Source organism: Carcharhinus amblyrhynchos, chromosome 5 (genome assembly GCF_965287045.1).
Source record: "Carcharhinus amblyrhynchos chromosome 5, sCarAmb.v2.hapA, whole genome shotgun sequence".
In the NCBI taxonomy this organism is placed as follows: domain Eukaryota; kingdom Metazoa; phylum Chordata; class Chondrichthyes; order Carcharhiniformes; family Carcharhinidae; genus Carcharhinus; species Carcharhinus amblyrhynchos.
This window is the reverse complement of record NC_137328.1, coordinates 51,266,585-51,285,172: the sequence shown is the minus strand read 5'-3', so window position 1 is coordinate 51,285,172 and position 18,588 is coordinate 51,266,585. Positions and strand designations below refer to the sequence as shown.

Below are 18,588 nucleotides of genomic sequence, written 5' to 3'. Positions count from 1 at the left end.
AGTAACAAAAGGATAGTAAGGGATAAAATTGGTCCTCTTGAAGATCTGAGTGGTCAGCTATGTATGGAACCAAAAGAAATGGGGGCGATATTAAATGGTGTTTTGCATCCGTATTTAGTAAGGAAACTGGCGTGGAGTCTATGGAAATAAGGCAAACAAGTAGAGAGGTCATGGAACTTTATACAGATTAAAGAGGAAAATGTGCTTACTGTCTTGAGGCAAATCAGAGTAGATAAATCCCTAGGACCAGACAGGGTATACCCTCAGACCTTGAAGGAGACTAGTGCTGAAATTGTAGGGGCCCTGGCAGATACATTTAAAACGTCAGTATCCATGGGTGAGGTGGCAGATGATTGGAGGATAGCTCATGTTCTTCCATTGTTTAAAAAAGGCTCAAAAATAATCCGGGAAATTATAGGCCAGTAAGTTTGATATCAGTAGTAGGTAAATTATTGGAAGGAGTACTAAGAGATAGGATCTACTTGGATGGACAGGGACTTATTAGGGAGAGTCAACATGGCTTTGTGCATGGTAGGTCATATTTAACCAATCTATTAGTTTTTCGAGGAGGTTACCAGGAAAGTGGATGAAGGGAAGGCAGTGGATGTTGTCCACATGGACTTCAACAAGGCCTTTGACAAGGTCCTGCATTGGAAGGTCCCGTTAGGAAGGTTCAGTCACTAGGTATACATGGAGAGGTGGTAAATTGGATTAGATATTGGCTCAATGGAAGAAGCCAGAGAGTAGTAGTGGAGGATTCCTTCTCTGAGTAGAGGCCTATGACTAGTGGTGTGCCACAAGGATCAGTGCCAGGTCCATTGTTGTTTGTCGTCTATATCAATGATCTGGATGATAATGTGGTAAATTGAATCAGCAAGTTTGCTGATGATACAAAAATTGGAGGTGTAGTGGACACTGAGGAAGGTTTTCAAAGCTTGCAGAGGGATTTGGGCCAGCTAGAAAAATGGGCTGAAAAATGGCAGCTGGAGTTTAATACAGACAAGTGTGAGGTATTGCACTTTGGAAGGACAAACCAAGGTAGAACATACAAGGTAAATGGTAGGACACTGAAGAGTGCACTAGAACAGAGGGATCTGGGAATACAGATACATAATTCCCTAAAAGTGGCGTCACAGGTAGATATGGTCGTAAAGAGTGCTTTTGGTACATTGGCCTTTATAACTCAAAGTATAAGAGTTGGAAATGTTATGGTGAGGTTGTACGAGACATTGGGCGAGGCCAAATTTACAGTATTGTATGCAATTTTAGTCACCTAATTACAGGAAGGATATTAATAAGGTTGAAAGAATGCAGACAGAGAAGGTTTACAAGGATGTTTCTGGGACTTGAGAAAGTGTTACAGAGAAAGGTTGAATAGGTTAGGACTTTATTCCCTTGAGCATAGAAGAATGAGGGGAGATTTGATAGAGGTGTATAAAATTATGATGAGTATAGATAGAGTGAATGCAAGCAGACTAGGAGAGAAAAAAACTAGAGGACTTAAGGGTGAAGGGGGAAAAGTTTAAAGGAATACTTGGGGGGGGAGCTTCTTCACAGGAGTGTGGAATGAGCTGCCAGATGAAGTGATAAATGTAGGCTCACTTTTAACATTTAAGAAAAACTTGGACAGGTACATGGATGAGAGGCGTTTGGAGGGACGTGGTCCAGATGCTGGTCAGTGGAACTAGGTAGAAAAATGGTTTGGCACAGCCAAGGGCCAAAAGGCTTGTTTCTGTGCTGTAACGTTCGACGGTTCTAAAGGGAGAGAAAAGCCAGATGAGGTATCTACTATCATGTACAATAAATCTCAACTTATTAGGGTAGACATTGTTAAAAATGCAAACATGTTTAAGATGTTTAATTAAACATCTTAATAGGTTATATAACCAAGTCTCTTTATTACTTTTCACTATAATGCCATGACAGGAAGAACAAACATTGCTGAACTTTGTAAATGCACAGATATGAATGAACGAACGAACGAACATGTATTTAGGTGGCTCCTTTACATGACCTCAGATTCTCAGAGTTCTTTACAGCCAATGAAGTATTTTTGTAACGTAAAGGATGTGACAAATAATTTGTGCACAGCAAACTTCCACCAACAGCAGTAGATAAAGACCAGATGATGTTTTGTAATAGTGGTTGAAGGATAAATATTGGTCAGGATGCCAGAAGAAATTTCCCAGCTCATCTTCAATTGTGCCATATGATCCTTTAAGTCCTCCTAAGATGACAATTTGGACCTCCAACTGAGCCACAGCTGACAAAACATTAATTTGCTTCTATTTCACAATGCAATGTTGTCCCATTATTGTGCCACTCATGTCGCATATTAACTGGGTGAGTATCAAGCAAGGATAAGGTTACTTAGAATTGTAGGTTCACACACCCACATAAGTTGGTATTGCCCTGGACATTCATAGGATACCCAGGTTCTACAAAGAAAAGTCCCAAAATATGACTGGAAATGTGCTTCTGCATGGGAAGCAAGAATAGTACTGTTCTGACTACTTAAACGCCTGTGAAATGATGATATACATTACCTTGAAATCTTCATCTCTTAGCCCAATTGAGAATTGAAAAAACCTTACTTGGAAAAAGGCTAACAAATACAGATATCAGTAACATTTCAGGTTCTGTAGTTCAAGATTCAGAGCCAGTATCTGTAAGAACTATGACAATGATCCTCATGGTTTTTTACATCTTTATGGCTCTTGACAGCTCAGTTTTGTTGACCTTTAGTGTTATTTATCAAATAATAAGTGTGGAAGCTATAGCATGCATTTTACTGATGCAAAGTAGATTCTTACATACATAAGAATGTAGATTCTTACATACATTCAAACAACTGAAAATCTCTTGCACTTTATTTAAAATCCCAGGATCAAATTCAGACTTTCATCAAAAGAATATATGTTTTACACACAATATAATAGTTTTGGTAAAATTCCACATAGTAATAACTTAAATTTGTTTTATAGAGTAGGAGTGTCATTTTAGCCATGTTTTCTATCTGAAACTAAAGCATTATTTCATTATCAGTATTTGTTATGAAGTACCATGACAGCATGTCCAGCAGTGTATATTGTTACTTCTCTTGGTTGGAAATCTTTATAATTAAGATTCTTATGATAGCTATGTGCTTAAAAAGAGTTCTTGGTTCCTGACTTATATTTAAGCATACATCTGTGCTGCAAATTAAAATGAATGATTCAGTATTGTAAAATTATTCTAATCTCTAGTAGTAAGGAAAATAGCGCATCAAGAACTGGAATCCATTTCTCTAAACTAACATTTCCTTATAACAACATCTCCAATAAATTTGCCAAGTAACAGACAAATATTTGACGTGGAGTATTTCATTCCACAATGGAACTCTGTTCCACAGTGCTCATTTTCTTTGCAGATTTCACAGGCACAAGCAAGTGTAACAACCATCATTGCGAATGATGAACAGTAGGGGACCTCAGGCGCTGTTCTGTTAAATATACAATTTTTGGTAAGTAACAAGCTTTACAATTGGCTTTAAATTGGTCACATCTAGGGTACTGTAGACTTGAATCAAAGAAGCACATAAATAAAGCTCATTGCGCTTTGGCTGACTGGAAATAGTCTTAGAATTTAAGATACATAGCTATAATAAACTACATTCAGTAAACTGTGCTGTTATCCTTTCAAAGTTCAAAAAGAGCTCTTCTGCCATTGACAAGGTTAAATTTATTCACTTGCCGGTGCTGGGAACAAAATGACAGCTGAGCTTCATTAATCAGATACAAATCCTTTCCTGTGCATCTTACTTTAAGTTCTCCTCATCACAGCTGTCCTGTAAGAAGAGTTTTGAAAAAAAATGGTTATTGTTCAGTTCAAAGTTAAGATAATTGAGTTGTTGGAGTTTAAGACTGCAACAGATTCCACTGCGCTGAAAAGATACAGTGGCATAGTTAGTTCTTCAATCAGTGGCAAAGTGATAGTTTTCACCTGTGGCCTGGACTAAAGCTCCCAGAATGATCTGGGGATTTAGGTTCCATGGATTTCATTTGGCACTAACTCTAGGTGATATACAGCATCTAGCAACAGCTACATCAACAGGTAGGTTAAGCAGTTTGATAGAAGCGATCTCATAACAGCAAGCCAGAAGCAAAATACACAGGTTATCCTCCTCATTTCGAGCAAAATAAAGATTAGGATATACATGGGGGAGTTAAGGTAGAAGCTGAAAAATTATAAACAATTTTTAAAAATATATTTTAAACGTGTGGAATTTTCAGGGTCAGAGGGATTGTTCAGCAATAATGATGATTTGTATATAATTTTAAAACGCCATTCAGCAAGGCATAAAGTTTACTATAGTGTGATGATTGTCCCTTTAAGGAACCATCTGTACAGTAAGGGTCAGATACTTAGGGAACCAATCAGGGAGAGGGTGAGGGATCACTCTGGAATTTGGGGTTTCTGTTCCAGAATTTTCTTGGAAGCAGACTGGTAGCCATGAGGCTGCAAGCCTCTGTATTTTAGCTAAATGTAAATAAACATTGCAGTTGTTATTTGCGTAATTAGTGGAATGGAATTATTACAGAGAGATTGTACAATAACAACATAGAAAGCAGAAGCCCATGGGTTTGAACAGTACTTGTTGAGGAGTGGGGAAATCACTGGCAGCAACTTCTGGATTTCGACATTTGGCTGTACATGTGTGGATGCCAGGAGTCACTGTACATTTCACATTTGATGACAAATGCTCACCATTTTGCAAACATTACAATTACAAAATTCAGGCACAAAGTGGGAAAGCACAGATTAGTGCCTGGAAATTCCCAACGTTATCTTCTATTTTTACTAAAGCAAAAAACTTGCTTTCTCATAGCAAGTCAGTGAATATTAGGAAGTCAATCCAGATGGTTTGATTCTAACTTCCAGTTGAAGCCTGATACTGCTCTGAGCATTGTTTTCTAATCTGTATCCTTGATTTGAGTGATATCACATGCTGAGATTGAACAGGGGATGGTGGGGGGGAGCAGAAATGATGTGGGAGAGGGTGCATAAAGAAATAGGCCTAAAAAAGCAGAAAAAGGAGCATGAGAGGGAAAGAAAAACTGAGCAAGAGCTTTTGTAAGAAGAACTGACGTAAATCTGCTTTTCGTTACTTTGAATCTGTACCCCCTTATCCTCCTCAAGCAATTCAGATTGAAGTAATTTCCTAGATTTAACATTACCATAGAGCTTATTAGTTTATTTATTTCCAAAGATCATCTCCCAAATGTCTTCTATTAAAGGAAAGGTTTGCCTGATATAATTGTTAGACACTAGCCCATTTAAAAACCTACTCAAGATGATTGTGTTCCATTACATGGTATTCTCAGTCACATAGAACAAAGTTATGACTTCACGCAAAATGGGAAACTTACATTGATGTCAACATTTTTTCTCAATTTCTATGTGAGAATTTGCACAGAAAATGTGTCAAGTGCCTTTAAAAACAGCGTGCTTACTTTACAATATAACAATGTGCTGAAGCCCAGCATTTCCCAGCAACAAGATTCTATTCCTGGTTACATTTTCTCATAAAATAGCAAAGCGTTGGAAATTAGCAAACCAGTGAAGGGCAAATTAATATCAAGCCATGAAACTCTGATATAGCACCTAGAGACTGACTCAAGATGAGCATTCTATTAGAACACAATGCCAGGGCTGGACGGAATCATTAAAAATTCAAGTTTATACTTAATTTTGAAGTTTTCGAATGATGGAGCCTGAAACTTCGAAAGTTAACACATGCCCTTGAGAAGAATGGAATTTGCACGTCATTGTGGCTCTAATGCTGAAATCTTGGGAGGAATTTTCCCAGAAATATAACAAAGTTTTCTCTCCAGATTTTCAGACCCTGTCAAAGAAAACCGGGGTGGAGGGGGGCTTGTTTAGTACCATTATTCTTGAGGGTTTGGGCCTAAACACGCCAGCAGGGCTAGCTCTACACAGATTAGGGTATTGTTTTGAAAGGGTGCCCCTTTGTTACAAAGAAGAGACTGATGCGACTACCGTACCCCCCCTCCCCCCCGACACACAGATATTGCCAATCTTTCCTGCCCTCCCATCACCCCTGCCCCCACCCTCAACAGTACCAGGTTGGCATTGCCAGGGCAGAGGGTAGTGCCAGTGCATTGCCCTGCCATTTCCCTGACCACCTCAGGGCTACACTGGCCTCCGTGCCCTGATGTGGGTATGCCGGCGTTGGACTGGCGTAAACATTTATTTATTTATTTATCAAATAAATAGGTTGGACTAAAACCTGGTGTTGTCAGACTTTTTACTCCGTGCCCTTGGCATTGTCATCTCGCGACAGCAGTAGAGATTCCTGCCAGCATGTCTTCATGCCAATGAAGGGGAACATCTGGGAGTAATCTATTTATGAATATTTAAATCTATTAACATTGATGGTAATCAGGTCTATGCCCTTACTGGGCTTGAACTTGATTACGTGCCACGGGGGTCAGGGAACAATCTCATTCTGAAATTGCCCTGTGCAAATCCCATTAAGGACCTCTCGCAAGAGTTACCAGCCATAACAGGGTTTGTGCTAGTGCTAAACGGGCCTGGGAAATTGCTCCCCGATATAGATAACTGGGAGCTCTTGAAAACAGTTGACACTTGTTTGTGCTTTTTTTTCTTACCCATGACTTCATCCAAGTCTGCATCATTTGTTCATGGTCATCTATTGCCTTCCTCCATTTTGCCAGTTCCTTCGACCACTTTTTTTGGGTAAGGGTATCTAAATCAAACGTATGCAAAGTAAATGCAACAGCCCTATCAAAAAAGTCTAATCTTACTATACTTGGATATTTATAATTAATATATGAATGAATCATATTTGCGTATGTACTATGCAAAACTAGATAAGGGAATTGAAATGAGTCAGTTTGCATCTGTTCAAATTCAGCGTTCCAATAAGAAACTACTCATTCAAGCCACCTCACCAAATATCTGTTGGTCTGATACTAAATTAAAGTGGATGGGGATTTGCTGAACATATTGATTCTCCTGGGGATCCGAACTGTATCTCTAATCAGTGTCAAGTATGCAAAAGGAAATAATGCTGTCATTATGAAGAGTATTTTTAGTATGCAATAGGAACAACAACCTATTGATTTTTAATTAATGTCAAAAAAGTATAAAATACAGAAATCTGTGACTGTTGCCTAGTCACCTAGGATCCCTCATGATTCCCACTTTGAAAATGTGTGTCTTGGAAGTCCATAAACTTAATTAGTGGTGCACCACATCAGCTTTGGATATTATTCTTGACCAAGTTTTTGATTTCACTGAAGTATATTGTTCAATAGAGTTAAAATTTCAGGTTGATGACCTCTCACAGGTTAAATTAATGTGTACATATATATGCCAGATAAACTTGTAGAAGAGGTGACAGGGTTGATGAGAGCAATGCTGTTGATATGGTGTACATGGATTTCCAAAGGATGTTTGTTACAGTGCTGCACAACAGGCTTGTGAGTGAAATTGTAGCTTGTTTGTTAAAAGGGCAAGTAATAACGGATGCAAAATTAGCTTAGTGACAGGAGGCAGAAAGTAATGGTTCGTGGATGTTTTTTGAGCTGGAGGAAAGTTTGTATTGGAGTTCCCCAGGGTTCAGTGTTGGGACCCTTTCTCTTCCTGATATATATTAATAACCTAGGTATTGGTGTGCAAGCACAATTTCAAAATTTGCATATGATACATAACTTGGAAGCATTGTGAACTGTGAGGAGGATAGCATAAATTTCAAAAGGACATCAGACATGGAGAAATGTGAAGTTACGAATTTTGGAAGAAAGAACATGGAGAATCTATATAAAGTAAAGGATACAATTCTAAAGTGATTGCAGGAACAGAGGGACCTCAGGACAGGTTGAGTGAATGCTTTATCCTAGGCTTTATTAAAAGGGCAGAGTGTTTTAAGAACAGGATGCTATGTTGAACTTGTATAAGACATTAATTCAATCTCAGCTCAAGTAAAAGCTTATTTTAAAGTTTATTTATTAGTCACAAGTAGGCTTACATTGACACTACAATGAAGTTACTGCAAAAATCTACTAGTTACTACACTCTGGCACCTGTTCAGGTATACTGAAGGAGAATTTAGCATTGTCAATCCACCTAACCAGCACAGTTTTCAGATTGTGGGAGGAAACTGCAGCACCCAGAGGAAACCCTGCAGAGCAGAGCAGACACAGGGAGAATGTGCAAACTCCACACAAAGTGATCCAAGCTGGGAATCGAACCTCCGTATTGCATCCAGTTCTGGGCACCACATTTTAGGAAAGTTGGAGACTATATCATTAAGAGTGCAGATTCAAAATAATAGTTTCAGAGATGAGGAACTCCAGTTAAGAAAATAGATTAGAGAAGTTGGGATGGCTTTCCTTGGAGAATAGAAGGCTGAAAAGAGATTTGATAGAGGTATTGGAAATCATGAAGGGTCTGGACAAGGCAGTTGGGGAGAAAATATTCCCACTCATTAAAGGATCCATAATGAGAGGAGGCCATTTGGCCCATCATGCCTGTGTTGGCTCTTTGGAAGAACTAACCAATTAGTCACATTCCCCTGCTTTTTCCCCATAGCCCTATAAAATCCATGTCCCTTGTTCTATTTGGGAGACTGCTGTTGAATCTGCTTCCACCACCTTTTCAAGCAATGCATTCCCGATCTTAACAACTCACTACATAAACATTTGAGAGGTGTTTGGCTGAGAACCTCTGCTATTTTCACCGTTACTTTCCACAACAACTTAAGAGGGAGCCCATTCAGGCTGGATGTATTTTCTACTTTGAGATTTACCACTCTTTACTTAAATATTTAATTAATTATACTAAGTATTCATATTATTTCAATTATTCTTCATTTTTATCCTGAATAATTGCCCTTCTACATTGCATCTGTCTTCATGAAAGATGAGGATGCTACCAAAGTTTTCATTTAGCACCTTATACATGTAATCCACAAGATCTTCTTGATCCATAATTTGTTCCATCTTTCCTTGATCACCCTTTTACTTTCGAGTTGCTTTTTTTGTTAACTGCTAATCTATTCTTATATGTTGGGTGGGATTTTACAGCCTCACTCATCCCAAACCTGAGGTGGAAGAACCTTTCCATTGTCCATCCCTTACCCATTCCGATATCCGTGGTGGGTGGAACTGTAAAATTCCAGCCAATGTTTTTGCCCTCTTATTCCCTTTTTCAGTTTTCCTCTAACTTTCTATTCATTTTGGTTCTCTGCTGTATTATGAATCCAGCCTGTCTCATAATACACTTGACCTTAGATGCTGAACCATACAAACCAGGAAATTCCTAACCTGTTGTCCTGGGCTGTGACAACATAAAGTACACCATAAGTCACCTACCACACATACAGATAATGCTGTGTGGTGACACCTTTTAGCATTATACTTTATGATGATGGAGGGGGGTGGCGGTTAAGGGCGATTAATAAATTAACAACATTCTCAGCTCATGTAGATCCATGACAACGAGATTAGGAGGTCTGGCAGGCCTCCTAGACTACTCCACATTACACAATGGAAGATACAGGGTTTTTTTTAAAACAGACATTAACTTTGCAGACTTATTACATTTCTTTATGTGGCCTGCAATTGCACCCATAGGAATCCATTTATCTTATTTTGCAATGTGTATTATTGAAAAAAATTAAAAGATTTACAAAATGTTTAATTTCAGCAATATAATGCTGAAAAATGCTTACATTAAACCATTGCATTTTAAATTTATATATGTATAGATATTTTGTATTGTTGCAAAAGGCACTCCTCCCTAGCTGCCCAGTGTCTACCCTCTGAAAGTTCCAATGACCTAAAACACAATCGCCCTCACATCTTTGCTGACCCACTTTGTTAGAGGTTTCCAACATCCTCTATGGTTCACTGGAAATCTCCTTCCACACCCTTAAATCCTCTTTAATCTCTTCTTTTGGGCATCCCTTTCACTCCAACATTGGTGCTAGAACCATCAGTTCTGTGACACTGTTCCCTGGAACTCCCACATGAAAACTTCCTGCCTTGATACCATTAACCTTGGCAGCATCAATCTTTTCAATTAAACTTCAGTTACCTCTCCAAATCGCTTCTATTGTTTATTTATTCCGCTAGATTCTAATTACAATGAAGAGTCATTATCAAGATTGAGTTATGCAATCACCATGGAAACAGAACTAGCTTGTGCTCAGGCTGACAAGCAGGTAAGAGAGACCCAGGTATTTGTGCTGGTTGCAGAATTCAGACTGGTTATCATTTGGGGGAAGAGGATAAATGGCCTAGGGACATTTTCTGTGCAAGTTGTTTCTTTGCTTACCTTCAACTATAATGAGTACATTTGAGTTTGCTTTTCCTTTTTTGGATATAACATGACAATGATATTGTGTGTCAGCTGTTACTGTGTCCTTCAGCCAACTGATAACATGGATACTTCTCCCATCTTTTAATGGCTGACTTTGCTGCTTAATGGAATCAGTCACTCTTTGACCATTTTTCTTCCAAACAAAGTGCAAATCTTTGGGTCCTGTGGAAAGTAACAATTTTATAAATTATCACATTTGTTTCCTGGTTTCTCCTCTCTCCTTCTTGCTCCCTTTTAACAGTTCTCAAAATTATATCTAAATCAGGAGAGATGCCATGAGTGTAGATTTGTGAGTGGCTGTCAGAAGAGACAAGTGCAGCAGATCAACCTGAAAAGTGTTAGTGAAGTGGATTGCCAAGTGATGTGCAGTGCTATCAGTGAAAGTCAACTGGGGCAAATGAGCTCAAGTGAGCACAAACCTATGATTTAGCTGCTTGGATGAAATAGCTGAGATACAATGGCACTCAGTGGATTCCTCAAGTGACGACATACAGCCCAGTGAAGATATGGAATTGCTGCAGACATTGTGTACTACATTTTCTTGTCATGAAGTTCTTGACCAAGTAATGTTGAATCAAACTTTATTGAACAATATTAGAATGTTGGCCCTGTTACTTAAAAATAATTTGAATAATCACTAAACTAGTAGCTTTGTCAGTTCTTTTTCAGCATCAACAGAAGTTCATCTTCTCATTGCTGTACTTTTATTAACTTTTATAGTTACAGTGGGTATATTAGATAACTCAAAATGTGCTGCAATAAAGTCACAGGAGCAATTCCCTTCAATATTTTCAAATCAGTTTTAATGTTCACTATAGCTCAGATTATAACATGTCTTACAATCCTGGTATATAAGATTCAAATTAATGAAATGTTAGTGAAGTTTATGGCCAAGAGCAATTAAACATAGGCATATATATCAACCATGATACACTAGGCTTAGTAAAAAGGATTGAAGTACATCCTCCATCCAGTTTGTGCCTGCATTACAGGCAATGTTATATTGATAAACGCAATTTTGCGGTTATTCCGAGTGGTCTGTTAAAACAGGCATGATGGTTTTTACTTATCTAAGTGAGAGACCAATCTGTTTTAACTCGTTGCAGAAACTGGTTTGAATTGAGCTTTTTGGTGGAGCCACAAGGAACAGAAGTGCACCCTCCCCCCAACTCCACAGATCCACCATCAGCAACCTCCACCAACTCCTCCATCATCACCACACCCATAGGTTACCAACTTTCCAGCATTGGCCTGGACTATCCTGGAATGGAAGCAGTTGAGAGTAACCCGGGAAAAAAATCTTTGGGTATTAAGTGTCTTTTTCCCATGTTCTTGAATGTTGGAAGGTGAAAAGCAATCTGAAAAACAAGCTATTTTACTAAGAGTCAAGAAGCATCCAATTGGATATTGAAGAGTCACTTTCCAATTGGCTCGGCAAGAAAGACAGTGCATCGTGAATGCGCTAGGTGGCCAATGCCAGGGTATATGGCCAGAAACTGAACGTGGGGAGTCAGGTGAACATATTCTCAGCAGTTTCAAAGTTGATAACCCTAAGCCCCACCCATTGCTACCAATAACTCACCATCTGGGAATTACCTTAGGGCCTTTGCCAGCAAGTGCAGTAAACAGTTCATTAACCAAGGATGTAAAATGCACAAGTTGCCTGTAGAAGCATGACCGGTGCTGACAGCTCCTGTAAAAAGTACAAGAGGCCCAAGGACTAATTTCAAGCTTCTGGTGTTCCAGCTGGGGCATGCCACTGATTATGGACTTGATATAGCCACAACCAATATCCATCCTGCACACTGACTAAACAACTTAGGACATAAATAAATAGTTTTTCTTTTCTGTACATATTGATTAAAATATCTCATCTGCTGCATTTCTTTGACTTTGAATTTTAGATCTTGTCCTTTGATAATTTCTTCAATCAAAAGAAAAAATGCTGGAAAATCTCAGCAGGTCTGGCAGCATCTGTAAGGAAAGAAAAGAGCTGACGTTGAGTCTAGATGACCCTTTGTCAAAGCTCAAAGCTTTGTCAAAGGCTCATCTACACTCAAAACGGCAGCTATTTTCTCTCCTTTCAGGTGCTGCCAGACCTGCTGAGATTTTCCAGCATTTTTTCTTTTGGTTTCAGATTCCAGCATCCACAGTAAATTTGCTTTTATCCGATAATTTTTTTCAAAGTTCACATCAAAAGAATATTTGAGACGGTGTTTTTTTGTGCCCTCTTCAGAGCAGAGCAACACAAAGCATAGAAAGAGTCCATTAAGCTCACCATATCTATTCTTGCTTAACAAAAACTGAAACACAAATACCAAAGTCAGAGAAACGCTAAACAATTATTTGTCTTAAATCTTCCAATTTCTGACTGAATTGAAAAGGCTGCAAAGCAAGAATACCTTAAATAAACCCTTTTAAAATCAGCTTAGTTTTACTTATCATCTGCTTGTTTTATGAAAGCTTATTCCTGTTAAATCTTTGTAAGCTTGTTGCAACTACAGCTAAGGACTATTACAAAGTTTGAAAATGAAGCAAATTACTTTTTGATTTTTAATCGTTGAAATCCTGTTATGAATTTGATCCAAACTCTAAGCGCTTGCAGCAAAAGGTCATCATTTGGAAAATATCCATTCTAATTTCAAAAAGATGGGTGGGATTTTACACCTGCAGTCACCCCAAAACCAGAAAATCCCACCCAAGGTCAATGGGTCTTTGCATAATCCCACCCCCACCCCCCTACAATTCTCGTGGCATGTGGGATGGTAAAATCCCCCCCAATGTTTTTATTTTTATATATTTTCTTGGTCCAAAGATATGCAGAGTCAGTGTACTGGCTATGCTAAATTGTCCCTTATTGTCCAAAGATGTGTAGGTTAGGAGGATTAGCAGGGTAAAATGCAAGGTTATAAGAATAGGGCCTGGGTGGGATGCTCTGTTGGAGAGTAGGTGCAGACTTGATGGGTTGAGTGGCCTCCTTCTGCACTGTAGAGATTCTACGATACATTGTTATGTAGTGTGATGGGTGTGTCAGCATCAAGTTTCAGCTAAAACACAACCAAATGTAAAATAATGGCTCCCTCTAATCTGCACCAACTGGAGGTAATTTTTGCCTTCACTATCACTGAAACGGGACTTCTCGCACCTATTAGTACTAGTGTGTTCACCTTCAATCCTGCTCTAACAATTAAAAAGCTCCGTCAAGGGGTAGCATGTTGCTGTTCACTCAACATAGTTTAGCTGAAAATGTTCAATGTGTTTGCTAGAAGGGACTATTGTGAAAACCCTGTGAAAGGCATGTTCCTGCATCTTGTTGACCATTAAATGTAAATGCAAATTTGTATTGATTGCCCCAACATATGGAAATTGACCAAAATTCAATTGAAATATGTAGGACTGAGAATACTGTGGTGGTTGAGGGTATGGTTGCGATCAAGTCTGCCATTGTGGCTACCTTGTGTGTGCAGGCAATGTTTTTACTTGAAAGACCCAATAATCCACTGTCAACATCTGTGACCCATCTGGTTTATGAGCTGACCAAATAGGAGAATTGATATGCATGGCTATTGGTCTTAATCCCCTTTGCTTTATTGAAAGGAATCAACGATAGTATCAACCAAAGCATAAAGGAATCAACCATCTGCCTCACCTCCTATGGGAAATGGTACGGTCTTTGATATTGTGACATGGACTTCAGTCCATTCTAACTTCCAGTCTTCTAACTCATTCACAATTATTTTTGTGCAGGACAGAAATTTCTCCATTCTGTACTGCTGTCGCCACAGGGTCAGTTAAATTGCACGACTATAACCTTGCTATCTGTCTCAACTGTGTGTTTTATTGGGGGGAATAAGGAAAATTTCTTTCCGTTTTCTATTCCCTGCCAAAAGCAGCAATTGCAAAAATTAACTGCAGCATCATGTGTCTTCATCCATTCAGATCCTAATATTTTGACCGGTATTTGACCGGTTAATTAATGTACACGGCCACTGAGTTTGTAGTGGTCCCACAATCTCCAGGGGAATAGAGTTTCCCATTGAACCAACTCTGGCAAAACCCTCTTGGGAATAAGTTGCCCCACTTGGTCAAGGACTGTTTAAATGGAGCCTTGTAATAAATATCTGAGATGCTCCCGTGTCCACTAAATAATTTCCACTATGTTCCAGTACCTCGACAAACATGCAAAGTCACACGTAAGAATCATACTGGAGCGAACACAAGTATTCAGGCTGGGAGCAGCCCTGTCATTGATGAATAGGACACAGTGTGGGTGGGTAACTAAGAAAGACCTCCTTACTCACAGTCACAATCAGTCCCTTTGTCTTTATTGCAGCCACAACTGCTGCTATCTGTTCTTCCAAATCCTGATTCTAAACCTCTATCCCTGATTTTCCCTTTCCCTGAGGAAACTTTGCACTTCCCCTTCTAAGTGGCCTAGAAGACCAAAATTAATCTAGAAACATAGAAAATCAGAGCAGGATTAAGCCATTCGACCCGTCAAGCCTGCTCCGCCATTTGTTATGATCATGGCTGATTATCCAACTCAACAACCTGAGTCCCCTTCCTCCTCATATCCTTTGACACACTTTTCCCCCAAAGAGTCGTATCCAATTTCTTGAAATCATACAATGAATTTCACAAGCTACCACTTTCTAGGTGAATAAATTTCTCACCTCAGTTCTAAAAGATTTACCCCATTTCCTTAGACTATGACTCCTGGTCTAAACATCCCCACCATCTGGAACAGCTTTCTTGCATCTACCCTGTCTAGTCCTGTTAGAATTTCATTGGTTTTTATGAGACCCCCCCCTCATTCTTCTGAACTCCAGTGAATGTAATCTTAACTGACTCAATCTCTCCTCATACATCAGTCCCACCATCCAGGAATCAGTCTGGTAAACCTCTGCGCTCCCTCCATAGCATCCTCTCTCAGATAAGAACATAGAACATAAGAAATAGGAGCAGGAGTAGACCATCTGGCCCTTCGAGCCTGCCCCGCCATTCAATAAGATCATGGCTGATCTGTCGTGGCTCAGTTCCACATTCCCGCCCTCTCCCCATAACCCTTAATCCCCTCGCTTATCAAAAACCCATCAACCCGGTCTTAAAAATATTTAGCGAGGTAGCCTCCACTACTTCAACGGGCAGAGAATTCCAGAGATTCATCACCCTTTGAGTGAAGAAATTCTTCCTCAACTCTGTTCTAAACCGCCCCCCCTTTATCTTGAGGCTGTGCCCCCTAGTCCTACTGTCCTTTCTGAGCGGGAAGAGTCTCTCCACCTCTATCCTATCCATCCCATTCATCATCTTATATGTCTCAATGAGATCTCCCCTCATTCTTCTAAACTCTAACGAGTACAAGCCTAATTTATTCAGCCTCTCCTCATAGCTCAACCCCCTCAACTCCGGCATCAGCCTAGTAAACCTCCTCTGCACTCCCTCCAAGGCCAAAATATCCTTGCGTAAGTACGGCGCCCAAAACTGCACACAGTACTCCAGCTGCGGCCTCACCAATGCCCTATATAGCCGCAGCAAGACCTCCCTACTTTTATATTCAATCCCCCTCACTATGAAGGCCAGCATCCCATTCGCCTACCTGACCACCTGCTGCACCTGCAAGCTGGGTTTTTGCGACTCATGCACAAGGACCCCGAGGTCCCTCTGCACCGTCGCCTGCTGCAGTTTTTCTCCACGTAAGTAATAATCCTTCCTACCATTATTCCTACCAAAGTGGACCACCTCGCACTTGCCAACATTAAATTCCATTTGCCAGTTCCTGGCCCATTCGCCCAGCCTATCTAGATCCTTCTGCAGACTCTCCACACCCTCCGCGCAATTTGCCGTTCCACCAATCTTGGTGTCATCAGCAAATTTCGACACCCTACACTCGGTTCCCTCCTCCAGATCATCTATATAAATGGTAAAAAGCTAAGGCCCCAGCACCGACCCCTGGGGCACTCCACTAGTCACCATCCGCCAATCCAAATAGCACACATTGACCCCCACTCTCTGCCTCCTATTTGACAACCAGTCCTCTATCCATGCTAACACCCTACCTAAGGAGACCAAAATTGCACACAATATTTCAGATGTGGTTTTAACAAGACCCTGTATAATTGCAGCAAGACATCCCTGCTCCCGTACTCAAATCTCCCTTTGAAGGCCAACATATCATTTGCCGCCTTTATTACCTGTTGTATCTTCATGCTTACTTTTGATAACCAGTGTATGAGGATGCCCAGGCCTAGTTGCACATTCCCCTCTCTTAATTTATAGCCATCAAGATAATAATCTGCCTTCCTATTTTCGTTACCAAAGTGGATAACCTTACATTTATCCACATTATATATACACTGCATCTGCCATGCATTTACCCACTCACACTTGTCCAAGTCAAACTGATTAAAATACTTTGGACTATCGTTTACCTTGCTGAGTCCTTCCTGCTTCTCCTCTCATCACCTCCACTTTCTCCCTATAACCTCTTGCCATTTTCTCTCTCAGGGTCATTTTTTTTATACCACTGACTTCTTGGTTATAATCTGATGTTCTGGGTCAAAATCTCCAAACCCTCTATATGGCTAACAAAAGGCTAGAGCTGGTGATCGAGGGCCTGTCCCTGAAAGTTGTCTTGATCTGCACCAACGGCTACATTTGTTCCAGCATAAACAGACCAAAACCTGTCTGCAAATAATCCGGTGGCTGCTGAGTTTGTTTCAGGAGGGGTTCCCCTTCCCAAATCCATCAACTCCTCAATCCAAAGTTTCTGTAAATCCCATGTACCCTCTCCCATTTTCTTCTTCTTTAGGCAGAACCCGGTAAACCTCTGAAGCTAAAGTAAATAAGGACAATTTGTTCTCTTCACTCTCATTGAATCCACGTAATCCTGAGAGCCGATCAGTTTCCAGAAATTGTCCTTAAGGCTGTTCCCCTCTTTCTCATTTCTTAACGTTGCTGATCATCCACTCTAATCCCTCTGAAGCAATACACTGTCTGCCCAATGTCCTAATGCCCCTATTGGTGCACCTGCAATGGCTGGTTGGTATCTAGACTGCCACAATAGTACCATTATTCTTGGTCTCCCTGTTGGGCAGTCAGTCATTTGTTCACCACTATCCTCCCACCTCTATCTGTACTTTTAGAGTTTACTTTTGGTCTGTCAAGCTGGTGATGAGAAGAATTTGCTTAGAGAGTTGTGAATATTTGCTTTACCCATGTGTACATCAATTCTCTCCGTTAGGCAAAAGGAATTTGCTGCAGTAATTTTCTTGCATTTTAAAAAATTATTTCAGCCACTGAATTTCCCACTTGGCTTCAAGTTAGTTCCTCAGATTTGGACTCTGATCAGATTGTTCATATTTGGTTTGGTCTATCCTCAACCTGAGCTCTCAATTTCTGTTACCAAAAGAAGAGAAAGGCACTGTGAACTTCTTTCCTCTCACCAGCTGTCCATAAGCAGAAGGTGTTTTGAATGATTTTTAAAGTAGGCTGTGGTGTATCTTCCCAAAGCCCCAGTTTGTTCAATCTAATTTAATAATAGTCATAACTCAAGCTTGCTGTGTGCTAACTCAGAAGATTAGATTTTTCACACCAGGGATGGGAGGGTGTTAACAATTTCCCAGCCGAATACACACACTCATGATAAGAGGGAGGATAGAAAATAGCTTTACAGCTCAGGCGTAGTAACAGAACAAGAGCCACAAATTAATGTTAGTTCACAGGATTATCAGGAGTCACACATAGGAGCTCCGGATCAGGTGTCTGGAGACCAGGGGTGTAGAGTTCTCATTATAGTTGGTGCTGATACAATATGAAGTTGATACAGAGAGACTGGGTCAGTCCTCCAGGTGATGGTAGGAAATGTCCCAGCTGATATGAGGACCAAACTGTTCAGCCTGGAACTCCATTTCATGTTGTTTCACTAAAGGGTTTCTTCATTCTCAAAAGAACGAGGAGGATTTTACTTGAGTCATGTGACATTTATTACATAATGATTTCAAAAGAGCTTTTATTTCAGGATTGATAATGTCAGGGTCATTACTAGAGGGATAAGCTTATCAGTATGCGAATGGCATTGAGTCCCTTCATCCGGTTTCGTTTTGCAATGGACCTGGATAGACCTGGGTGTGAGAAAAGTAACAGCTCTGCAGACATCATGAGCCTTGATCTGCGAGTTCCTGA

General features: G+C 40.0%; 1 protein-coding gene across 1 annotated transcript in view; it reads right to left on the bottom strand.

Moving 5' to 3' along the window:
- Positions 1-1,900: 1,900 nt before the first annotated feature.
- LOC145343022 (semaphorin-4D-like) overlaps positions 1,901-18,588 on the bottom strand; it is a 167,966-nt gene continuing 151,278 nt past the window's right edge. Inside the window, exons 17-19 of the mRNA XM_080188762.1 lie at positions 10,363-10,569; positions 6,672-6,769; positions 1,901-3,826 (exon numbers count right to left, since the gene is read on the bottom strand). Of these exons, the coding sequence (XP_080044888.1) occupies positions 3,797-3,826; positions 6,672-6,769; positions 10,363-10,569 (335 nt within the window). The 3' untranslated portion in view covers positions 1,901-3,796. The remainder of the gene's footprint in view (positions 3,827-6,671; positions 6,770-10,362; positions 10,570-18,588) is intronic.